Genomic DNA, 22,250 nt, shown 5'->3' with positions numbered 1-22,250 from the left:
GGAGAACTGAATTACATCCTTGAAGGCCCGCCTCACTGCCACCCAGTGGTGGGCGTTTGTAAGTTCTCGCGTGTCTCTGCTGTGGGCCACCCGTGAAAGGGCTCCTGTCCTGCCAGGTGCGGTCCCTGCCATATTCCTGGTGCTGCCTCCTGCTGAGGATGATGGGACACAAATAATCTGCCTTTTTCACAGGAGACCAGAGCGTGAAAACCAGCTCCGAGCCTGCGGCCTCCTGCCTTAGCTCTGGAGAGCTTAGGGCGAGAGTCGGAGCCCTGGAAAGGGTCTAACCGTCCACGTGTTCCCTGACCACTAATTAGCTTCCCTGCCCATGGAACACCTGCACGTTTAACTTATATTGGATCGCTTGTTGTCTAGGGAGGGGGAGGGAGGGAGAGAAACTTGGGAGCCAGTTCTGCCCGCTGCCTCAGAAACAAGGTGGCTGAGCTGGTGGGAGCCGGCCCCGGAGGGTTCGGGCGCCCCTGGACCTGGCCCAGCTGTGTGAGCCCTCAAGCACACCCTAATTACACTGGAGAAGATCCGTTAACCACGGGCTGCAGCTTTGGAGGGAGCATCCCCACCGATCACAAGGCCCCCCCAGTCAAGCAGAGCAGCGATCCCCTCAATCGCAGCCCGACCAAAGGCCCCCCAACGCCTTGGGAAGATTCCCAGGATGGGGGAGCTCAATAAACTGGGAGTTCTTTGCTCCTCTCTGCCCTTCTCTCCCTCCCGGGCCTGTTCTACCCCAGAACAAACGGAACAATACAAACCCTCCCATTTATGGGACAGCTCTCCCTGCTCCCCAGTAGTCATCCCCGGTCTCTTGGGCACTCCCAAGATGGCTCCTGGCCCTGCTGCCCCTCCGAGCCCTTGCTGGAGCGCTTCCGGCCTCCTGCCCTTACCTGGAGGCTACCTATTGCCAGGGGCTTACATACCCGTCTTCCCGGGTAGCCGTGGAGAGGAGCCGAGGTTAAAGTACCAAACAGCCTCTGTTCAGTGGGGATCTCAGCAGGGTTAGCAGGAAGCAGGAGCACAAGTGCGTCTCTCATCTCTCTCTGCTTCCTGAATCTCTCCACATCTCTGCCTCTCTCTACTTTTCTCTGTAACCTCCTCCCTCCCATGGTGGAGCTGCCATTTACTCTCCTCTGGGATTACCCTGGACCCTGCCCATTCAGCCCTGCGTGGGAGAGCAGAAGGGAGACACCTGCAGCCAGTGCTGCGTCCTAAGGAAAGATGAAACACCTGTAAGACAGGCGCAGCCTCCGGCCTCGGGCCGATCCCCCTTCTGCCTCCTGGGTCCCCCCGCCCGGCTGCCATGGCATCCATGGCAGTTCTCAGGAAAGGCTCTAATACTGCCTCCCCTCCCCTTGTCAGAGCAGGTCCCAGGACCCCCAGCCTGCCTCCCCTCCGGGTCCTGCCTCCCCTCCCCTCGCTGCTCTGGCCAGAGAGCGCCCCGGCCTCCTGCCCCTGCTGCCCCTCTGGGTCCTGCCTCCCCTCCCCTTGCTGCCCTGGTGGAGCGGGTCCTTCAGAACCAGGGGCTGAACGCGTCTTGTCCGGCCAGCGCGGGGACAGCATGAATGAGTCACTTCCCTCATTCTAGACTCGGTGCGAGGGGCCCAGAACCCCAGGTCCTCTGGAGAGGTGACAAGGCCAGCCCGGGGTCCGCCAGATTAGCTTAATGGCATCGGTCTGAAGGCAGATGTTTCCTCTGGCTCTTCCAAGCCTGCCGGGTAGGAAATGTGTGCGGTGGGTGAGCGCCCGGGAAATCGGCAGATGTCAGCAGTGTGTAACCCCAGGGCGGCCAGGATTACCCTCGGATGGGAGTGGATGGGAGATCACGTGGGGGGGCCGTCCTCCCGTCATCCCCAGCCCTCCTCCTCCATGGAAGCTTCCCACACCACTGGGGCTGCAGCCCCTCTCCCTTCACCGACAGTGTCTTTGCCACTGGGGGTGTCCCTCATTAGCACGGGGAGGGGCTGGAATCAAAAGGAGGAAGGCAAAAGTCCTGTAACATAAGGGATCTTGGCTGGCACTTGAAGGAAGCCAGGTTAGCCAGCAGGGGGAGATGAGGAGAGTCTTTGGGGCCAGGGTCAGCGGACTGAAGGCCACGTGTTGAGGCCTAAGGAGCAGCAAAACTAGGAAGGCCGGATTCCGAAGGATTTGAAATTTGAGTTTGATCCTGGAGGCTGCAGGAACTGGTTGAGTAGCTGGTGAGCTGTCAGGTGGAGTTTAGGAAAATCACCTTGGAGGCTGAATGGAGGAGGATGGGAGGAGACCCCCCCCCCCCCAAGCAGACTTACAGTGGCAGACCATCTTGTCTTGGGCACTTTGTTTCCTCCAGAGGCTTCGGCCCAGATCCTTTTACCATCTCGGGGATGCCGATCCAGCACTCCCCCTCTGTGTCGCGTCCCCATCTCCTGTTCTCTGCCCACTCACTGCCACCCCTGGGCCCAGTGGCTCTGGCGCCTCGGAACTCACTGGTGACGTGCCACAGACTACTTACGCCTCCTCCCCTTCGTGGCTCCCGGAATCTTTCTTTGATTTTCCCAAAGCTTGTGGCTTTTTATGATTTCTAACCTCAAATTGGCTTTGGGAAGACTCCAGTGCTTTTAAGCCAGGTTAGTATCACTGAAAGTGCGGCCCAAATCTCAAATATAACTAATTCCAGGATCCTCTTCCTCCTGCTGGGTCATCACATATTGAAAGCCCTTCTAGTCAGCTGATGGACTCACTCGTCACTCCCCGCTCCACTCTCTGGGCTGCTCGTCATCGGCTGGCCAGGATGTATTTCCCAGATACTTTGTTTTTCCAGTGTGGATGGAAATGATACTTTGTAGACTTCACTCGGAAACTGAATACGATGTCTCCTGTAAATAGGAGCCTTTCTTAAACTCCATGGAATCCTTTGATATTTTGCTGTGTTTCAGTAGAATTGATTTCCTTTGTAATCCTGTTTTAGTTCATGCATTTAGAAATATTCTGTGTGAACTACGACATCGTGTTTTCACTTGTTGTTGTTTGCTTGCAGTTTGTTTCCTCCGTTTTCCCCCTTTTTGATCTGATTTTTCTTGTGCAGTGAGATAAATGTGGAAATATGTACCGAAGAATTGCACATGTTTAACATATATTGGAGCACTTGCTCTCTAGGGGAGGAGGTAAGGAGGAGGGAGGAAAAAAATGAGAACATAAGGATAATGTTGAAAATTATCATGTATGTATTTTGAAAATAAAAGCTTTAATTAAAATAAAATAATCATTCTGAGAAGGGAGCCAGGAGTACCCAACACAGTTCTTCATGAATGAAATGCCTGTTACGAGGCATTGAAAAAGGCTGAGGCCGCCATGTAGGGAATGGAAGACCTTGTTCTACCATCTCGTCCGTATCTTGAGGGCTGAGGCATGTTTGCCCCTTCTTTTGTACTGCCCACAACAATCCTAAAGGGGATGGGGGTTCTCTGTGGCCAGTAGAGATCCCAGCCTAGAGTTCAAATCTGTTTGTGATCCTAGGTGAGTCCCTTATCTTTGCCTCAGTTTCCTCAACTGTAAAATGGAAATAACCATCCCTGTCAGGATTCAAAGATCAAATGAGATTATAGGGGAAAGTTCTTAGCACAGTGCCTGGTACATGGCAAATATTAGCAGCTACATCCCCTTTTCTATAGTTTGGTGACTAACTCCCAGTTTCCAAGTCATTCTCCCTCACTGTTAAGGAGCCCAGCATCAAGCTTGCAGTCTTCCTCCCCTCCCCCCATTCCACTTAATCTTTGGGGACCCCCAGAGTTACTCCACAGTTGACAGAAGCTTGCTCCTATTATGTGTAGCTTCCCTGCCCTCCCCCTTGAGCCACACTGGGATCACAAGGGCTGCAATCCCTTCTCCAACCTCACCTCCCATCCTTCCATTGAGAGCTGCTCTTTTCCTCTCTGGGGCAGGCTTGAGCCATCGGAGCCAAGGATGCTGAGAGGGGCATCTCTGCAGGTTTCAGAGGGTCACAGCCCATTCTCACACAGAGAAATCCCATTAGAAGAGAACTCAAGCTTGGATCGATCTGGGAGCCAATGCCCAAACCCCTGCCAGAACTGGAGGGTTCATCTGGGACCATTTACTCCAACCTTCCTTTTGGAACCGAGGTCTAGAGGGCAAAGAGACGTTCTAAAACTGACCCATCAGTCCAGTGCTTCTCGTCCATTGCCCTTGGTCACTTAGGAGCAAGATTTGTGTACATTTCAGAGAACACCCAGGGGAGAAGGCAGGGATGGAAGGCCGGCGCTCCCACAGCCAAGTTGGGTTCAGGCACAAATCCTAGTGTTAGAAACAGTGAGTCCCACCCTTGAGCTGAGGCTGATGACAGGGTTCTCACAGAGGCTTCTCATGCCATAAGCAAATGGCCCAGCAGCCCCATCTGCGGAGGTCCTCGCCTCCCCATCTCCATGCAGACAAGCGGGCGCCCCAAGTCCTAGCCTAGCACCGACACCCAGGGCCCCCCACAGGGTTCCGGGTCCAAAGCACAGGCCACACGATCTACTGCAACTATTTATTAGCTTTAGAAGTTTACAAACTGGAGGTTTTATCATTTTAAGAAAGATTCATTAAGCATTCGGGAGAAACCAATGTTCTGGTTCACCCAATTTCTTGCACCTAAAACACGACGGGCCATTGCTTCTGCTTCATTTGGAGGCCCCGGGTGATTTGTTGAAAGCCAAGGTTCAGGTGGGTAAAAAGAATCAAGAAAATCCCTCACTGTCACAACTGGTGTCCTGGCGGGTGCTGGGGGAGCTTGTGTGTGAAGCTGTGTGTGTGTGTGTGTGCATGTGCGAGCATGTATGAGTGCATTGTGCTGTGTACATTTGCATTATGCAGTGTGCACGTATGTGTGCATGTGTGCACATGTATGTGCAAGTAAGTGCATGTGAGTGTGTGTGTGCGTGTTTATGGTCCCGGTTCTCTCCCCTTCCATCACACACACTCTTAAGCATCTGGCCAAAGCCAAACCCGTGCTCTCAGCTGCGTCTCCCCAGAAGTGGCAGGCCCCGTGCAAGCACCAAGATGAAGTCATTCCTGAAGCTAGATTGATTTAATGCACTCGTCGGAAATGTCAAAAATCTTGTATTTCATACAAAGTTAACAATTTAAAAAGGGAAAGAATGTCTTCGACACTATCTTCCCGTTGCTTTAAAGAACAGACGCGGGAACCGTTTGGGGATTTTTGGGCTTTGGTCCACAACGGCCCCATTGAAGGAAGTGTTTGCCCGGAGTGTTTCCTCCCCGGACTGCTGGGAGCATCAGGTCAGCAGCTCTGGGAGCCCCAGGACCAAATGCTGAAGAGAAGGGAGATCTGGGGGCCACGGGGCAGAGGGGCCGCCGACCCACCCTTTGGGCCGCTCTCTCTGGCCGTGATGGGAAGTGTGGCCGGACACGGACAGGAAGGCAGGGCCCCTGGCAGCCATGGGCCAGGGTGGGGAATCATATGTACCATAAATTAACAGAAATTACCAAAAAAGCTTCTACTACAGCAAGAAATAGAATTTCTCAAAAAGGAAGTGAACCATTTGAGAGCTCCCTGCTTGATGGAAAGGTGGCCAGACCCTCGGCATGATGGCCACTCGCCGGCTTGGGCGTGACGGACGAACCAGGACCACCGTAGGCGGCACAGACACACGCCACATGCCACGGAAGGCCGCGATCAGGAGCCGTAGCGATCCTAAAAAGGAATGGGATGGTGACAACCAGGGTTCCTCCCCTAGCCTCCATCTGGAGGGGCCCGCTACAGCTCTGCTGAGCCTCAAATACCCAGAATTTTCCCTGTTTTTCCTAATTCCTCTCAGGTGGCAACGCTGCTCTGGCCTTCCAAGCCCCATGGGTGATTTCTGGGGTGATTCCACAGCAAGCCCTCCTGGCAGCCCCCAGCTCACCACCACTAAGCCAGATGTCTAGGAAGGTCCTAGAACTCCCATGGCACGATGGTTCCCCTCCCACATCCAGGGCATCGTGGGGCAGGGCATCCCACTGACCTGAATGGACGTCATGACTCCATTGGCCAGCACCGAGAGCTTCCCTGCCACCGACCTCACTCCTTGTTTGAACTGTGTTATGTCAGGAGCATTTGGCAAGACATTGCTGAGATTGTAGTTTCCTAGGGGAAGGAGAACCTGTGTCATTGTCCACAGCCCCGGGAGGAGGCCATGTGTGTCCCCTAGCCACGCCATCCCCCACAACATGGAAAGGGCTCTTTAAGACCCTCTAGGAGTATGAGAGTTTGAGTAGTCCCTGGGTGAGAGCTCAGAGTGGGGGGACCCAAGGAGACCTGCTCTTTCTAAAGCACTGGCAGCAATTGAAGAAACTGACCACTGGGTCTTCAGGGACAAAAGCTGGCCAGGCCAGAGAGGACAGGGCCCGGGCAGATTCTGCCACCCGAGTCCTGGAGCGCAGGCCCAAGTCCTTCACAAATACAAAGGGCTATCAAACTGTGGAGTGCCATTATTGGGTCTGTATCCCAAGGAAATCTTGAAGGAAGGAAAAGGGCCCACATATGGAAAACTGTTTATAGCAGCTCTTTTTATGATGGCGAAGAATTGGAAAACGAGTAGATGCCCATCAATTGGGGAATGGCTGAGCAAGTTGTGGTACATGAAGGCAAAAGAATGTAATTATTCTATAAAAAATGATGAACTAGCTGATTGTAGAAAGGCCTGGAAAGATTTCCATGAACAGATACTGAGCGAAACAAGAGAACCAGAAATACATAGAACACAGTTACAGCAAGAACATGCCATGATCCCTATGAAAGACTTGGTTTTTCTCAGTGATTCAGTGCGCCAAAGCAATCCCAATAGACTTTGGGCAGAAAATGCCATCTGCACCCAGAAAAAGGTAAATCAACACATTCTATATTCACTTCTTTTTTCTGATTTTTAAAAATCTCCCATGGTTTTCCCTTTTGCTCTGATTTTTCTCTCCCAACATAATTCATAAAACAATGTGTATTAAAAATAAACTAAAAACAAACCAAGACAAAACAAAGGCCATGAGCAGCGCTCCCTGCAGCTGAAGGCCCTTCTTCTGGCCCCCAGACTCTCTCAGTGCCTTTCTCCATCCTGATTCTCCTCCGCGTCTCTGTCTGCAGCCTCGGGTTCTCCTCATGCTGCTCAACTCTGCTTTCTGCAGCTGCTCAGTTTCCGCTGCTGGGACCTCATCGCCAGCCCGCCCCCCCCCCCCCCTCCAATCCCCAGGGCCAGCCCCTCTATTCATGACTTAAAAGATGCAAGCTCCCAGAGGGCAGGAAGCCTAGCTCTTCATCTCCTCATTCTCAGGCCCTGGGAGGCGCTAGGCCGGAGCTGCTGCTGCCCTCAGGCCAGACCTCCCCTGCCATGCCCCGGACCCCCAGTACGGTCCTTGGGCAGAAGGCCAGAGGGGAGTCCAGCAATCCCCACCCTCCTGGAAAACAGACAAGTCTAGCCAAAGAGCATCCGCCTCCATGGCTAAGGGATTAAATGATGCAAAAGACGCTTCTGAGGGACTGATATCATCAGAAACCAACTTGCTCAAATTAATGAAATTCCAGTTTGCATAATTAAATCTGTGCTGGCAACGCCACGGCGGCAGGAGGGCACCGGGGAAGTGGCCCGGAAAGGGTGTAGACGGGCAGGCCCCAGGAAGAGCACTCCCCAGCATCTGGGGCATTTCCCCAAGCACCCCATTGTGCCAGGCTTTGTTCTCGGTCTGGAGATGAAAAAGCAAGGGCCCTTCCCCCATGGAATACAAGGACTAAGGGGAAGGAAAGGGGGCTCCCAAGCCCGGATCACAGGGATTTAATGTGGGGGAGGCCAAGTGGGGGGCATGATGCCCGTGTGCCAGGGTGGGCGCTCAGCCTCCTGGGGAGACCAGCTCTGGGCCTGGCTGACATCATCCCCTTGGGTGGAGCCAGGGCAGCTCGGCAGGTGGCAGCCGGAGCTCACAGCAACTGTGCCCACTCCTTCTCCCCAGGCTCGGCCCTCTGCTGATCCAGGGGCCACATCTGGGACTCAAGTCCTATGCCTGGGGACTGGCCCCACTTAATTAGAAGTCTCACGGAACCGTCACACAAGACCGAGAATCACCCACACAAATTAAACTAAATGCACACGGAAAACAAGGAGCAAATCCTACCCAACCTATAGGGAGAGATTGGGGCCAGAACCAACTACTTTCAATTAATATTAGGATGTAACGAGGCCCCTTGGAACTGGGCAGGCACGTCACTGAGCATGCTCCAAGAACTGACTCTGGGGCAATTCCTACTCCCCTCCCCCAGCCTTACCAATGACCATGGGGGGCCAGGCCAGCTGCCTTTCTAAGCCATCCTTCTATCCAACTTCTGAAATGCAATCAGGGAATGTTGACAAGTCCATGATCTCCCACAGTTTAGAAGCAGCATGACCTTAGTGGACACTGGGCAGGTCTTGACCAATAGGACTTACCAAACAGAGAAGTCCCTGGCTGGGCAGATCACTGGAGGGAGCCAAAATTAAGATAAAAGGAACGTCTTCTAAGGGGAAAGCTCTCACTCACTAGAATGGTTCTGGTCACCAAGTGTGCCAGAGACTGGCCTCCCCACGGTACCTCCTATTTCTTTTGTACTCCAGGTTTTTATCCACAGTGTGTTGGACTATAAGCTCCTGGAGGGCAAAGATGTGCCAGATGGAAATGAAGAAATGCGGGATGACAGACGAACCACCATTTCCAGCTCATCCCATGAAAACCTGAATTCCCTTGGACTCGTGGCAATCCCCCTCAGGTCAGAAAGGGCGGCTGCCAGCTATGACAGACTTGGTTGTTCTCAGCAGTTCGGTGACCCCACAAGTTTGGATGCAAAATGGCATCCGCATTCAGTAGAAATAGTAGATCAACTCATACTATTTTCACAGTTTTTCTTGGTATTTCTCTTTGTTCTGATTTTTCTCTCCCAACATAATTTACAAAGAAATAAGTAAAAATGAATGTGTGTGTGTATATATACATATAAAACCTTGTATATATAATGCATATAGATACATTGTATATTACAAATGTGTATATATAAAACCAAAAAATTCTGTTTTACATATAACTGGGGAAAATAAAAATGAGGGGGAGAAAGAAAGGGTGATTGTGAGTGGCTGTTTCTCATCTCTTGGTCCTTGGTCTCCTTGGACTACGTGGAAACAAGCTGGAGTCTTCCCATGGAGCCCCCCTTCCCCAGCCTTGAGAATTATGGGATGTGAAGGTTGTCTTTCTCACCCAACATCCAGAGCCCCCATCCTGCCAAGCCCCCCAGCCCGGCCGCCTGGCCTTACCTGAGGACTGTTTCCTCTGATCATCAAACAGGTCAGCCGAACTTATGGAGGAGCTTCCCGAGAGCCTCTCTAGCCGAGCCCTTGTCTCATACTAGAATGAAAAACATAGCAGATTGGGGGCTGATGTTCCTGGCAGATTCTTTGTGTACCCAGGTTTCTGAGGTTAAAAATGGGGCTGAGAGAACTCTTCCTGTTCACGAGTGACCTCGGCCTGTGCCTCTTTCCCCTTCTTTTATAAGACAGAAGGGCCGAGCGACCAAGTGGCTAGAGCCGGCCTTGGGGCCGAGCAGTCACCTTCTCGTCCTGCTTCTCACAAGCCTGACCATGGCTGGGCAAAGGCTACCAAGGCCAAACCTGGGCAAGGCTATCAAGGGCACCAGGCACGTGGGAGGCAACTGGGTAAAATGAAGAGAGAATCCGTATACTTGGAACCTGCACTAATGAAGTTGCATATGTGCCCAGAAACAAATGGCCGAGATCTGTCTGAGCCAGACTGAATGGTTGTTGATTAGGAGCACGTGGAGGAAAGGTCAAACAAGACCCAGAAACATGGAGGCAAGATGGGCAATTTCAATTATGAAAATTTTTTAGTTTTTACACTAATAAACCCAATGCAGCTTCAATAAGAAGAAAATTGGGAAGGGGGGAATCTCTGCAGCTAATCACTCTAAAAAACATGTCATTTCTAAGATATATATGGGGAACAGAGACAAATTTACAAAAATAAGAACTGTTCATTAAAAAGCAGTCAAAGGATATGAAGAGACAGTTTTCAGAAAAGAAATCAAAGTTATCAATAGCCACATGAAAAACGCTTTACACATCACCAATAATTAAAAAAAAACAAATTAAAACAACTACGAGATGCCAGTTTACATGTATCAGATTGGCTAAACTGACAAAACAAACATTAAAAAGACAAATGCTGGAGGGGATATATAGAAAAAAGGCATACTAATGAGTGGTCCAGCCATCCTGGAGAATCTCAAATTATGTCCAAAGAGCTAAAATATCTTTTGCCTTAGCAATACCACTGATAGGTCCAGAGAAAAAGGAAAAGCACCTCTTTGTATAAAAATATTTATAGCAACTCTTTTTTTTATTCATTTTTCCAAATTATCCCCTCCCTCCCTCCACTCCCTCCCCCCGATGGCAGGTAATCCCATACATTTTACATGTGTTACAATATAACCTAGATACAATATATGTGTGTAAATACCATATTCTTGTTGCACATTAATTATTAGCTTCCGAAGGTATAAGTAACCTGGGTAGATAGACAGTAGTATAGCAACTCTTTTCATGGGGCCAAAGAACTGGCAACTGAGGGCGTACCTGTCAACTGGGAAACAAGTTGTGATTTGTGACTGTCATGTAATACTACTGTTATTAAAAAATGACCAGAGACATAAGATGTTTCCAGATCAAGGAGAAAGTACTGGAAACAATTCAATTGTCATGGAGCCACAGTTAGGATGATACAAGATTTAGAAGTTATCACAGTAAAGCTTTGGAGGACTTGGAATAAAATATTCCAGGGGACAAAGGAGTTAATATTACAACCAAGAATCATCTGTCCAGCAAAACTGAGTATAATCTTTAAGGGAGAAAAAGGGATATTTAATGAAATAGAAGACTTTTAAGCAATCCTAATAAAAAGACCAGAGCTGAATAGAAAATCTGATTTTTAAATGCAAGACTCAAGAGAAGCATAAAAAGAGAAAGGAGAAAGGGAGCAGAAGAATGAGATATAGTACCTGACATAAAAAAGATTTTACAGTGGAGCGTAAAATGAGGGAAGCGGGGAGGGGAACATCTGAACCTTATTCTAATTGGAATTGGCTCAAAGAGGGAATAATGTACACACTCAGTTGTAGGAATCTATTTTACTATATAGGAAAGCCAGAGAAGAGAATAAGAGGAGGGAGTGTTGGTGCCACTAGAAGTGAGGAAGGTAAAAGTCGGAAGCAAAACACTTTTGAGAATGGACAGGGGACAAATGGAGATAAAAGAATGGAGGGAAATACATAGTTGGTAATCTTTATTATGAAAAAAATTTTACAGCAAATTTCTACGATACCTTAAGAAATTTGAATTTGAATTTTGAAACTATATAAAAAATTTTTAAAGAATTTATAAGAAAATTTATAGAACTAAGAGCCATTTCTCAATTGATAAGTAGTAAAAGAATATGACTAGGCAGTTTTCAGAGGAAGTAATTAAAGCCATCTATATAAATATAGAAATGCAAGTTAAAACAACTCCAAACTATCATTCCACACCTATCAGATTCGCGCTGAAGATCTTGGGGATCATGGGGATCCCAAGCTAAAACCTGCAGCCCCGGCTCTTTCGGCAGCAGAACACCCCCCTCTGTTTCCCCTCCCGCCATAGGAACCATTTTAAAACTTACATCAGCCTGGTCTTGTCTTCCAAAATACATGTCCGATGAAATGGCTTTGACGTTGCCAAATTTTTTTTGTGCCTCATCTGTATGTCCAGTTGGCTCATAATCAGGCTTGCGACGTGAAGTGGGCCTACGATTAAAATTGAATTGGCTTCAAAATCAATCACAGCAAAAATGGACTAAACAAAGTATGGCAGATGCTATTCACACCAATAATACCGAAATTTGTTATTTGCATTTGAAAGGAGAGTAGAACAGGAGAACCATCATTTTAAGAAGCAACATTTGAAAACTGAAATCTCCTAAATGAAATTGGCCCCTCAGCTTCCTCTCACACGGCCGTCCTTCCAGCACGTGGCTCCTCTGCCAAAGGGTGAAGGTCAGCCCTCCACAGTTAATGCGCACAAAGCGCCTGACAGGGGGAGGCTGGACCCTCCGGTGGGCGGGGGCAGGGCCAGAAGTGTCACATGTCCCTGACATGGGCTCTTTGGCCCCTGTTCTCCATCTTCTGTCCAGGTGTCTGGGGATCCCCACAGTACAAAGAAAGACAATGGGAACAAAGCTGAGGAAGGGACTGTGTGATGTGGTGTAATGGAGCATTAGAGCACCACACTGAGAAATTCAGAGTAACTAGGGAAGGGTTGGACACCCTCACTGGGGGACAGAGACAGAATAGTGACAGGGATGATGGCAAGCCTGGTGATCGCAGCTGGCATCTATAGGGCACCTGCTATGTTCCAGGCTTTTCACAAATAGGATCTCATATGACCCTCATAAAAGCTCTGGGAGGAAGACGCTGTTATTATCCCCATTTTCAGCGATAGTCCAAAGTCACCCAGCCAGTGTCGGAGCCAGATTTCAACTCAGAACCTTCCTGCCTCTAGGATTAGGTCTCTAACCCACTTGTATTCCGTAGATGCCCCTAAGAGAACCAAGAGGATAAATAGTATCCATGTCACCTCCAGCAGGGGGATGGAAAAGCAGCTGCCAGCAAAGGTGCACCAGTGTTGAGTCCCAGATGATGAATGTCAAGAGGCAGTGTACCTTTAGACAGGTCGCCTCTTTTGGAACCTCACCATTTATGAACATAAACTGCGGGTAACCTTTGCCCTCTCTATCTGGGTCCCTTTGGGAAGCCCATTAGGGACGAAGCTTTTCCAAGGCAGCAGCTGGTAACGACAGTGGGCATAGGAGAGATGCCAAGAGAGAGGACTGGGTTACCGGATGTGGCAGGGCCCTAGGCCTAATGGAGGCCTGGATGCCTGGGGCATACCTGTCCCCATAGCTCACCTGTCTGCGTAGTTCGCCCCCTTTCGAACTCAGGATGGTTTCGGTCTCTCTGAGTGGCTCATTCCTCCAAAAGAGATCTGAGCTGTCATCCCACTTAGAGATGGGGCTGCCCCTCATGTCGGCCGGGTCATCAAAGTACCTGCAGGAAGGAAGCAGAGAGGAAGCACTGAGAGATCCCACGTCTCTGGGGCACGGGCAGTGGCAGCCATGCTTCTGTGAGTGTCTGTGGTGGCCTCCAAGATCACAGCTCTGCTCCACACACCCCCTACTCAGGGCCCTGGAATCAGCTGTGACTTCTCTGCACCCTTCCATCACTGGGTCCTGCTGCCCAGAGAGCGCCCAGGAGTGGCCATCCTCACTGAGACTTCTTTCTGATGACCCTCCATGATGACCCTCCTGGGCTGCTCCCCAACAGAACCGTCTGCCAGGAGCGCCTCACCTCCAGAAACATCTCTGCCTCCCAAATCCCTGCTTGGCACTCGAAGCCCACTTCCCAACAAGGCCATCTCTGCTATGAACCTTTCTCTTGTGGGAGAGGGCATTTCTTTAGGGTTTTAAGGCTTCAGAAACACTTTCCTCCCATTTGATGCTTACAAAATCCCCAATGTAGATGCCACTATCCTAGTCTGAGCCTTGAAGGATGGCCTATACCTTCCATGCTGGATGGTTGTGTATGTGTGTGTGTGTGTGTGTGTGTGTATGTGTGTGTGTGTTTTGTCTGTCTGCCAGCCTGCCTTTGCTTGTCCATCCACCTGCTTGTCTGTCTGCCTGTCTATCTGTCTGTCTGCCTATCTGTCTATTGCCTGCCTGACTGACTGTCTCTGTCTGCAGTGGAAAGGCTGGCCTACCAAAGTCTGGTGGGTCTCCCTGCTTAAGAAAATGCCACAAAAACTCATTTAATCTTCTTTTAGAACAGGAAGAGACCCCAGTCATCTACCTTTGGAACAGGGTGCTCACTGAAGAACTAAAGGTGTCTTTGTACGTATGTGGAAGCACAGTTAAGGAAACCAGCCCAAGTCACAGAAGGATGGTTACAATGTGCCATTGATACATGTATTTCTAACCATAAAACCATGAAAGGAAACACTTTGGGACACTGCACCATGCCCCGATTTTACACTTCCTTCCCATGCAGGCTTCCAATGTGTAAATTGATCTGGGAAGTGTTGTATCAATCACTAGGGCTAGTTATTTTTGCCCAATGCAATCCCCCACAGTAAATGAATAAACTCTTATTATGCTTAGTAAATTAATCCTTTGTGAATTTGCTGGGCTCAAAGCTGGACAATGTCTGAGGAACCTAAAAAAATTCACTTCCTGAACCCAAAAAGTGAAGGCCCAGGCCTTCCACCTGCCCAGGTACTCCAGGAAGGCCAGAAAAAGGGAAAAGTGCTTTTTTGTGTCATGAAATGAGCCAGCCTAGATTCCTTCTCCTCCACAATCACAATTCGAATGTGCTACCTGCTACTGGATGAAGCGAAATAGGAATCCTCCTTGTCATCGCTATACTTCTTTCTCGGTTTGGCCAGAATGGGCGTCTCCTGTTCTATGGTCTGCATGTCGGAGACCACAGAGTGGGAAATTCCACTGTAGAGAAAATAAGAAACACAAAAATCAGCAGCAAAAATACATCACTCAACTCAAATATTAATTTTTACTTGTAGAAAAAATATTCTGTTTAGAGGGAACAGATAATTCAAAATGCTGAAGAAAAATAGATTATTTTTAACTCTGGGAATTAAAAGTTACAGTAAAGATGTAACTGAACTATGGCATGGGGATCTGCTTGCCAATCTTTGATATTTTTTCCTTTTCATTAGTGAACTGTGTCCCCAACCCCCCACCTTGGTTTCCAGCTCTCCTGTTTCCCACAAGGAGTGACTGCCCGGCTGGACCCATCCTGAGGTGGATTACGCAGTTTGCTTTCCTCCAAGAGTGGAAAATTTTCCAGCCATATCAAATGATTCATTCACTTATTAAGACAGATCTAAGTCCACATCCAAGGGATAAGAGGATTAGAAAACGGAACCCATTTGAATGGGGAAAAAGCACAGCACACGCACCTTCTGGCGTTCCCAAACCCCATGCCAAGTCTCTCTGATTCGATTTTCTTTTTCCCGCTAAAATTCTTCTCATCTCTCTTCATTTGAATCTCCAAATCCTTATAGGCCAGTCGCAATGAGGAGACTCTAAAAGAAACACACACACACACACACACACACAGCCCCATCACTACATATTAATTCGTCATTCATTCCATCAACACCAAAACACTCTCTCTCATAGTCCACCCGGGCTGGTGCTGCCTGTGGCCATTGCCCCTTCAACTAAAGGAAGCCGTTTCCGTCCCTTACATGCTTGCCCCCCACTGCCCTATCCCTGCGTATCACATGCTTTTCTTTAGCGAAGGATAATCCTCAAAAAGGGAGTAGAACCCAGAGTCCTTTGGGGCACCCTGCTTCTCACAGCCTTCCCTCACAATGTGAGATGATGGCATGAGAGCCCCCCTATCCCTTCCTCTTGGGGGGCCCATGCTGCTAGCTGGGCACTGGGTCTGCAGCTCTAGCTGAAGGTATGGTGGTGGCAAACCACCTGTGGAACCCCCAAATAGCTGCTGTGATCTACCTGACTATGAACCTCAGTGGGATCCCAGGCTGTGTCCTACTCAACTTCTCAATCTACCCCAACACAAAGCCCGGGTTTTGCTCGCAGGGAGGGGTTTACATATGATTGCAGACTGAAGGGAAGCTGTAAAAAACACAATTTCTCACCTAGCATGAGATTATAATTTTATCGCCACTTTGTGTGTTTGTTTTTAGTGGTGAAAATGGGTGGTCTATGAATAGAAATAGAGACTAGAAATTAAGGAAGTGACCCTAACAGTAAATAGTCTTGCCATGTCCCTAACCATAAGCCCCAGGAAAACCCTTAAAGCATGTGAGGCTCCCTGGGCACCTCAGCCTTCAAGCTCAGATCAGCTCTTCTGGAGGGACGGGGGCTTACCACCGCCAACAGGGATGACCTCTGGCGACATGTCTACCAAGGAGAGTCTGGCTGTAATTGCGGGCAGGGGTCACTCTCAGAGCTGGACTCTGTGGTGGAATGACCCCCCACAGGAACATGGATATTTCCTTCAGTATAACTCCTTTCATGGCAGTAACTACCTGTGTCCTTCTTTGTCCCCCACCTTGGCACACAGTAGATGCTTAATAAATTCTGGTTGACTCAACTTTCCCTTAGATCAGGGGTCCTGACCAGCCTGCATATCAAAAGCTCTCTGGAGTTAATCTCATTTTAGAGAAATGGGGACGAAGACAACTTTAACAGATTGGATAAACTAGGGACCGGGGCCTCCAAATCAGTAGCCTTCCTCCATTCCGCTCCCCAGAATGCACTGCAAAGGTAAATGACCCTTTGCACCAGGGACCTCGCCCTAATGACAGGCCTGTATTCACAAAAGGATTTGGACCCATTTACTGGTAACAGCAGAACAGGAACCTGATCTGCAAACATCATCATGCCTTCACAGCAGTGCTGGGCCGGGCCTGTACTCGGTGCACAGGGGAATCTGATGGGCGAACTCAAGAAAGGTTCAAGAAAGAAAAGGGGGAAACTGGGAGGGAGGACATGGCAGGCAAGGGATGTGCAAAGTCCTGGTGGGGGGAGATTTTGGAGAAGAGCGAGCCAGCTGCCATGGCTACCAAGTGGAGCTTGAAAAGGGGAAGGAGGGGAAGAGCATGAACTGGACCCAAAGGAAGGGAGGGCTGCTGCAGGGGGCACCCTATGAGCAGTCTATGGAGCACCCCAGAAGGGGGCACACAGGTGGCCATCAGAATCTAAACTCAGACCCTCTGCTTGGAAACTGGATGGTCCCTTTGGTGCAAGGCTGGAAAGGCGGCCTCGTAACTGCCTGACCAGGCTCCCCGCTGTCGGGCACTGCTGGTCCCCGCCTGGACACAGAGGCCAGATGCACAGGGGTGGCTGCCGTGGTCCACAGGACCCTGCGTAGGTCTGTTTATGGTCAGCAATAGCCCTTGGCGGGGGGAAGGGACCAAGGGCAGTCCAATGTGATGAAAGGAAGGAGCCTCGCTCCAAACTTCAGTCTTAAAAGCCCTCCAGATCTCCAGGATGAAGCTATTTTTGTCCCCCGGAATTACTAAAAGATGAGAATCAGGGTTCATTAAGACCAGCACTTCCATTGCCACCTAGTGGGCACAAGCAAGAAAGGCAGCTTGATCATCTACTGAGAATAAGTGGAGGGAATAAGCACTGATTTGGCACCTACTGTGTGCCAGGATCTAGGCTAAGCACTTTACAAGGATTATTTCATCTGGGTCTCAAAACCATCCCTGGAGATGGATGCTGTTATTACAGATATTTTACAACTAGAAAAACTGAGGCAGGCTCCTGCAGCTCCTGCAGCCTCCCATTTCTACTCAGGTAACAAAGCTGCTGCAGCCCACCCCAGGGGACCCTCTCCCACACATACATGGACTCTTCTTTGGGAGCCTGGAGGTCCTCCTGCTCCTTCCTCTTCTCCACCGCCTGGGCCTGCTTCTCAATGTCACTGAAGCTCGAGCCGCTCACTTTCTGGGCTCCCAAACCCCCTTTCTTGCCTCCGAGCTGGAAGAGAAGACCCGGGATCATCAGGACAGAGGCTGGAGTGAAGGCCTCCCTGTGGACGGCAGGCTCGGGGGCATCCGGCTACTCAACACAAGCTCCTCAGGCCCACCTCCCCCCATATTACACGTAGGAGCCCTGCTCTAGTACAGCTGCTGTGTCCAACTCACAGCGTCACCGACACGCTCAAAACAAAAAGCTGACTTCCTGAGGGGCGGTGGGGCCAGCCGCTGCGCTCACAATACTCACCCCCTTTCTAGCCTGGGTTGGTTTCTTTTTTATGAGAGAGGAAACATCTGTAAAAAAAATTTATTATGTCAGAGAAATAGAAACAATATTATCTGTGTGACTTGTTTTCCATGTCCTTACAACACTCAATCTAAAGATTTAATTGTGTCAGTTAAAAAGATAATACACATTCTAAATTAACTTGCTACATGAATGATCCAGGGCTAGCAACTAAGAGAATGTTTAAAACAGAATTTTCAGGTGCTTTCAGCCTGTCCCAGTTCATGGCTGAAAAATCAAGAGAATATTGCCTTTCTGAGGACCCCAGAGCTGGAGTCATATGCAGGAAATATCTGTCTGCACAGCTCCCAGCCATCACTGTTCACATGTCACTTGACAGAACGTCCAGAAAGAGGGAGTGGATTGGAAAAGAAAGAGGATTTAGAACAGAAAATTAAAAAATAATAATAATCGTAAAAATAATGATTCCTTTAAAATATGTTAGAAAAATCAATATGTAATTTCCTTTTTAGAGCTTCCGTCATTGTCTTATTTTTTCTCAAAAGAGAATCTTTTTTGACATATCTCCTGACTCTCAGCAGAGAAGTGGTGGGCTACAGGTGTGGAATGAGGCATATAATTTCCAAACGCTAAAGAGATGGAACATGTATTTGGAATAAACTAACAATCAATTTAATTCAATCCCACAAATTTAAGGGCCTCCTGTGTGAATGGTGATCAGAATACCATTTTCCCTTCCAAACCACATGAATATAGCTATTTCCTTTTCCACAATCTATAACTAACTAAGAGGGGCTTAGGCTTCTGGAGGCAAAGGAAGAAGTGGGGAGAAGGGAAGGAAGGAGGTTGAAGGCAGATTACCCAGTGAAGCTTTTGGTGACATACTCAGGCCGTCAACACTTGGTCCTTGCTCTGGTCCACCTGCATGTAAAAATAGAGAGATCAGGCTAGAAAAGGATGCTCTTCAGAATGTACTATGTATTCAGACAGTCCCAGCCTCTCATTCTTCCAGCGTCTTCTCCCTCTTTTTTTTTTAAAACTTTCTCACAATAGGAATCTTCGCTGATTATAAAATGTGGAAACACGTGGCCCCAGATGCCCCCTACCTTATACTTGGGTGATCTAAAAAACAATCTTGAGCTAGATACCTAAAATGTGTGTGGACTGAAAAATCTGCAAATCCCCATGAACAGGAGATTCTAACGATATGATACATCAGTAGTGACTGGGGCTGCTTATCAGTCAGTCCAACTTTTATTCCAGGCTTTTTCAGAGAAGGAAAATCCAAGGCAAGAGTTTTTAAGTGAATGTTTGGGCTCATCTGATCCTGGGGTGGCAAAGGAATAAGGCTGGAGCCTGTTAGGACGAGTAACCAATTCTGACCTCCTGAGAATTATGAGCAGCAGTAAGGTTTTGGACACAAATGTCCCATACCCAGAGCTCTGGGCCGGTGAGTCCAGGGGGCAGCAGGAGCCTTGGACTACTAAGGCTCAAGGTGGAGAGCAGGAGGGATACCCAAAGCCAATCTTTAACAAACAGTCATCAACAGCTTCCTGAGGCCCTCTGGGGCAGAGATCCTGTCCCCAGCTGGACAGCTCCCCCCTTAGGAAACTGGCCCTCCTAGCTCAGCAGGCTGAGCAGGCCATGCTGCCAGACGAAATGAATCTTTCAACCCACTCCCTGAGGCCCTTCAGGGGGTTCCAGACATGTTCCAGACTGTCAATGTTCTTCCTAAAAGTCAGAGCTCAGAACTGACCACAAACCCTGCAGACATGGACTGACCAGCCAGAAGACAGGATGTCCAATCCCTACACAAATCCACACAGAGAAAAAGGCCCCAAATTCACCTCTAAGTCTCAAATCAGCCTCAATTCCTGGGATTGGGATCTCATGAAAGTGATTAACCAGCACAATTCAAAATCATCTCCCCTTCTCTACAGTTTGAGCAGTCTGAAAAGGCTCTAAGAAAAGGGTTCTGGTCTTATATTTATTTCTGTATTTAGCACAACAAAAATGCCTCAATTTCTGATCGGCAAAAGACCTTGGAGATCATCTAGTCTGACTCTTCTTGGAATGCAAATAGGGAAACTGAGGCCCAGAGCCACAAAACAAGTTTGACATCTGAGAGTGTCCCCTGTGCCCGGCTGCTTCCTCCACAAGCCTCACAGCTTCTAGCAGTGCCCAGGAGGCTTCCAATCAATGTATCTTGACTTGTTGGTGACGCTTTCACCAAGGACAGCAAGATCCCTGAAGCCTAGAGACAAGCTTACAATCTTGGCAAGCATTGCTTTTGGAGACTACCCTGGCACAGATATTGTTCATGGGCCCGGGGAGAGGGAGGCCTGGCCTGTGCCTGGCAGTCAGGAGCAGCCCTGAGGGAGGAAATGTTCCTCCTCTTCCTCTGTGGGTGGGGGTGGCAATCTGAGCTATCCACACTCCGAAGGAATGAGGGTTTACAGTTCCTGCCTTCAAGGAACTTACTGTCTAACATAGAGGGGTGGGGATGCCCACACAGTTCTAATAATAATGCCTTCCCTCTCTGCTCTAGTCCCATGGGCTCTGCTCCCAAACTCCCATCCCATACGTCCCAGCATGCTCCCTTCCAGCCCGGCTTGTGTAGCCACTCACGGGCAGCTCCTCTGCCCTTCCCTGTAGCTCCTGATATCTGGATATCAGTGGGGACTTTCTTTTTTGACTTCCTCAGGAAATGTGTCCAAAAGCAGAACCTCTGGGTCAAGGAGGATGGACAATTGTCCTTGCAGAATCTGCAACTGCAACTGCTCCCCAGAAGAGCCCTCGCTCTGGTGCGTCCTTCTGGCTACCATCCATTCTCCACTTGCCGGGGGAGACATGAAACCTTGGAGCCTTTTGGACGTGTTCCTCAGTGTGATTTAGAACGTCACTTTCCATAGGTTTCAAAAGCACACAACTCTTTTTGAGACCTCTCTGCTACTTATCTACTAGGGAACGGCTGTTGGTTTTTTACATTTTATATAATCATCATATCTAATCACCTTAGCTCCTCCTGTGCCCTCCTTTTCTTAGTCTCCTTCACCGGCCTGCCATCCATCCCTTACTCAAGTACAGCTGACCACAGCGCTCACTCCCTGGTGATCTCATCCGGTGCTCTGGATTCAACCATCTTCTGTACACAGGATGACCTCCACCTACGTATTCATTCCCACAGTCTCTGGAACTCCAGTCCTATGATGCCAATTGCCCGCTGGACACCTGAAGGCCATCCTGGCACCTCAAATTCAACATGTCCAAAACAGAGTTTGTTCTTTCCCTCCAAATGCCCACCCTTCCTCACAAGTAGCCAGCTATGTAGGCTCATTATTCTCATCTCTTCCCTCTCCCTCACTCCTCATAAATAATCAATGACTAAATCTTGTCAATTCTCCCTTCTCGCCTCCCTCATTCGTCAGCAGTCACACAGCCACCACCCTAGCTCGGGTCACCTGCTGCCTCTAATGCCTATACTATGGTATGGACTAACTGGTCATTCTTTGCCTTTGACAACCCATCCCACAAAATATAACCAAAATCACCATCCTGAAATACAGGTCTGGCCACGTAACCTCCCTGCCCCAAAGCTGTCAGTAGGAGCCTCCACTGGCACGCGAGATTTTCAGCCTGGCATTTGAGGCCCTTTCAGGCTGGACCTTCAGCTCCTTCAGGGCAGGCCGAGCCCACGTGGCATCCTGTAGTCCAGCAAACATCTTTGCCAATCAAACCAAGAGCTCTGACTCAGACTTCCAAGCTCTTTCCTTACCAAAAAGGCTGCTGGTACAACATGAGGTTCAAGTATGAGAAATAGACAGGGACACATAGTGCTTAGTGGCAGGAGAGTCTTACTCATCTAATCCACATTCTCAGTGACTTCTGTGTAATTTTTTTTTTAAAATAAAGCTACAAATGTTAAACAGATGCATTTATAACACACCCGACCCTACAGGAAAGCCGCCAACTCTGAGTCACTTTAGGAAGGCATGAGTCCCTTCCAGATCGCTACTTGGTTCTAATTATAAAACTCTATAAAACAGAGTTGCCGAAGACTCTACCTTCATTACTCTCCAGCACAGCTCCAGAAGAACTCGGTCTGAAAGGGACTGGCTCTGGTTGTGCCACTGTCCACTCTGGGTCGCTAACCTGGAACAAGGGGGAAAGTCACTGAAGAGCAAAACCCACAGCTCTCCGGCACCCACCCTGTGAAAAGTCCCCCAGCACATTGTCATGATACGCATCCCTCTAAAGTCCCGCACCAGTGACTGACCATGGTCTCCCCACTCCCCACAGGCTGGGAGCCCCGTAACTCTTCTCGTGCTAGCAGGGATCGTGGTGGGTGAGATCCGTGAACCACTTGGAGCCAACGC

At 49.2% G+C, this 22,250-nt stretch overlaps 1 protein-coding gene across 1 annotated transcript in view; it reads right to left on the bottom strand.

The window, feature by feature from the left end:
- Nucleotides 1-4,517: 4,517 nt before the first annotated feature.
- ARFGAP3 (ARF GTPase activating protein 3) overlaps nt 4,518-22,250 on the bottom strand; it is a 35,446-nt gene continuing 17,713 nt past the window's right edge. Inside the window, exons 6-16 of the mRNA XM_074271897.1 lie at nt 21,939-22,026; nt 18,736-18,795; nt 17,875-17,921; nt 17,495-17,628; nt 15,069-15,194; nt 14,467-14,592; nt 12,989-13,144; nt 11,722-11,845; nt 9,309-9,399; nt 6,009-6,130; nt 4,518-5,698 (exon numbers count right to left, since the gene is read on the bottom strand). Of these exons, the coding sequence (XP_074127998.1) occupies nt 5,681-5,698; nt 6,009-6,130; nt 9,309-9,399; nt 11,722-11,845; nt 12,989-13,144; nt 14,467-14,592; nt 15,069-15,194; nt 17,495-17,628; nt 17,875-17,921; nt 18,736-18,795; nt 21,939-22,026 (1,092 nt within the window). The 3' untranslated portion in view covers nt 4,518-5,680. The remainder of the gene's footprint in view (nt 5,699-6,008; nt 6,131-9,308; nt 9,400-11,721; nt 11,846-12,988; nt 13,145-14,466; nt 14,593-15,068; nt 15,195-17,494; nt 17,629-17,874; nt 17,922-18,735; nt 18,796-21,938; nt 22,027-22,250) is intronic.

The sequence above is a fragment of the Sminthopsis crassicaudata genome, chromosome 5, assembly GCF_048593235.1.
Source record: "Sminthopsis crassicaudata isolate SCR6 chromosome 5, ASM4859323v1, whole genome shotgun sequence".
NCBI lineage: Eukaryota > Metazoa > Chordata > Mammalia > Dasyuromorphia > Dasyuridae > Sminthopsis > Sminthopsis crassicaudata.
Note: the sequence above shows the minus strand (reverse complement) of the source record. Positions and strands in the feature narration are given on the sequence as shown.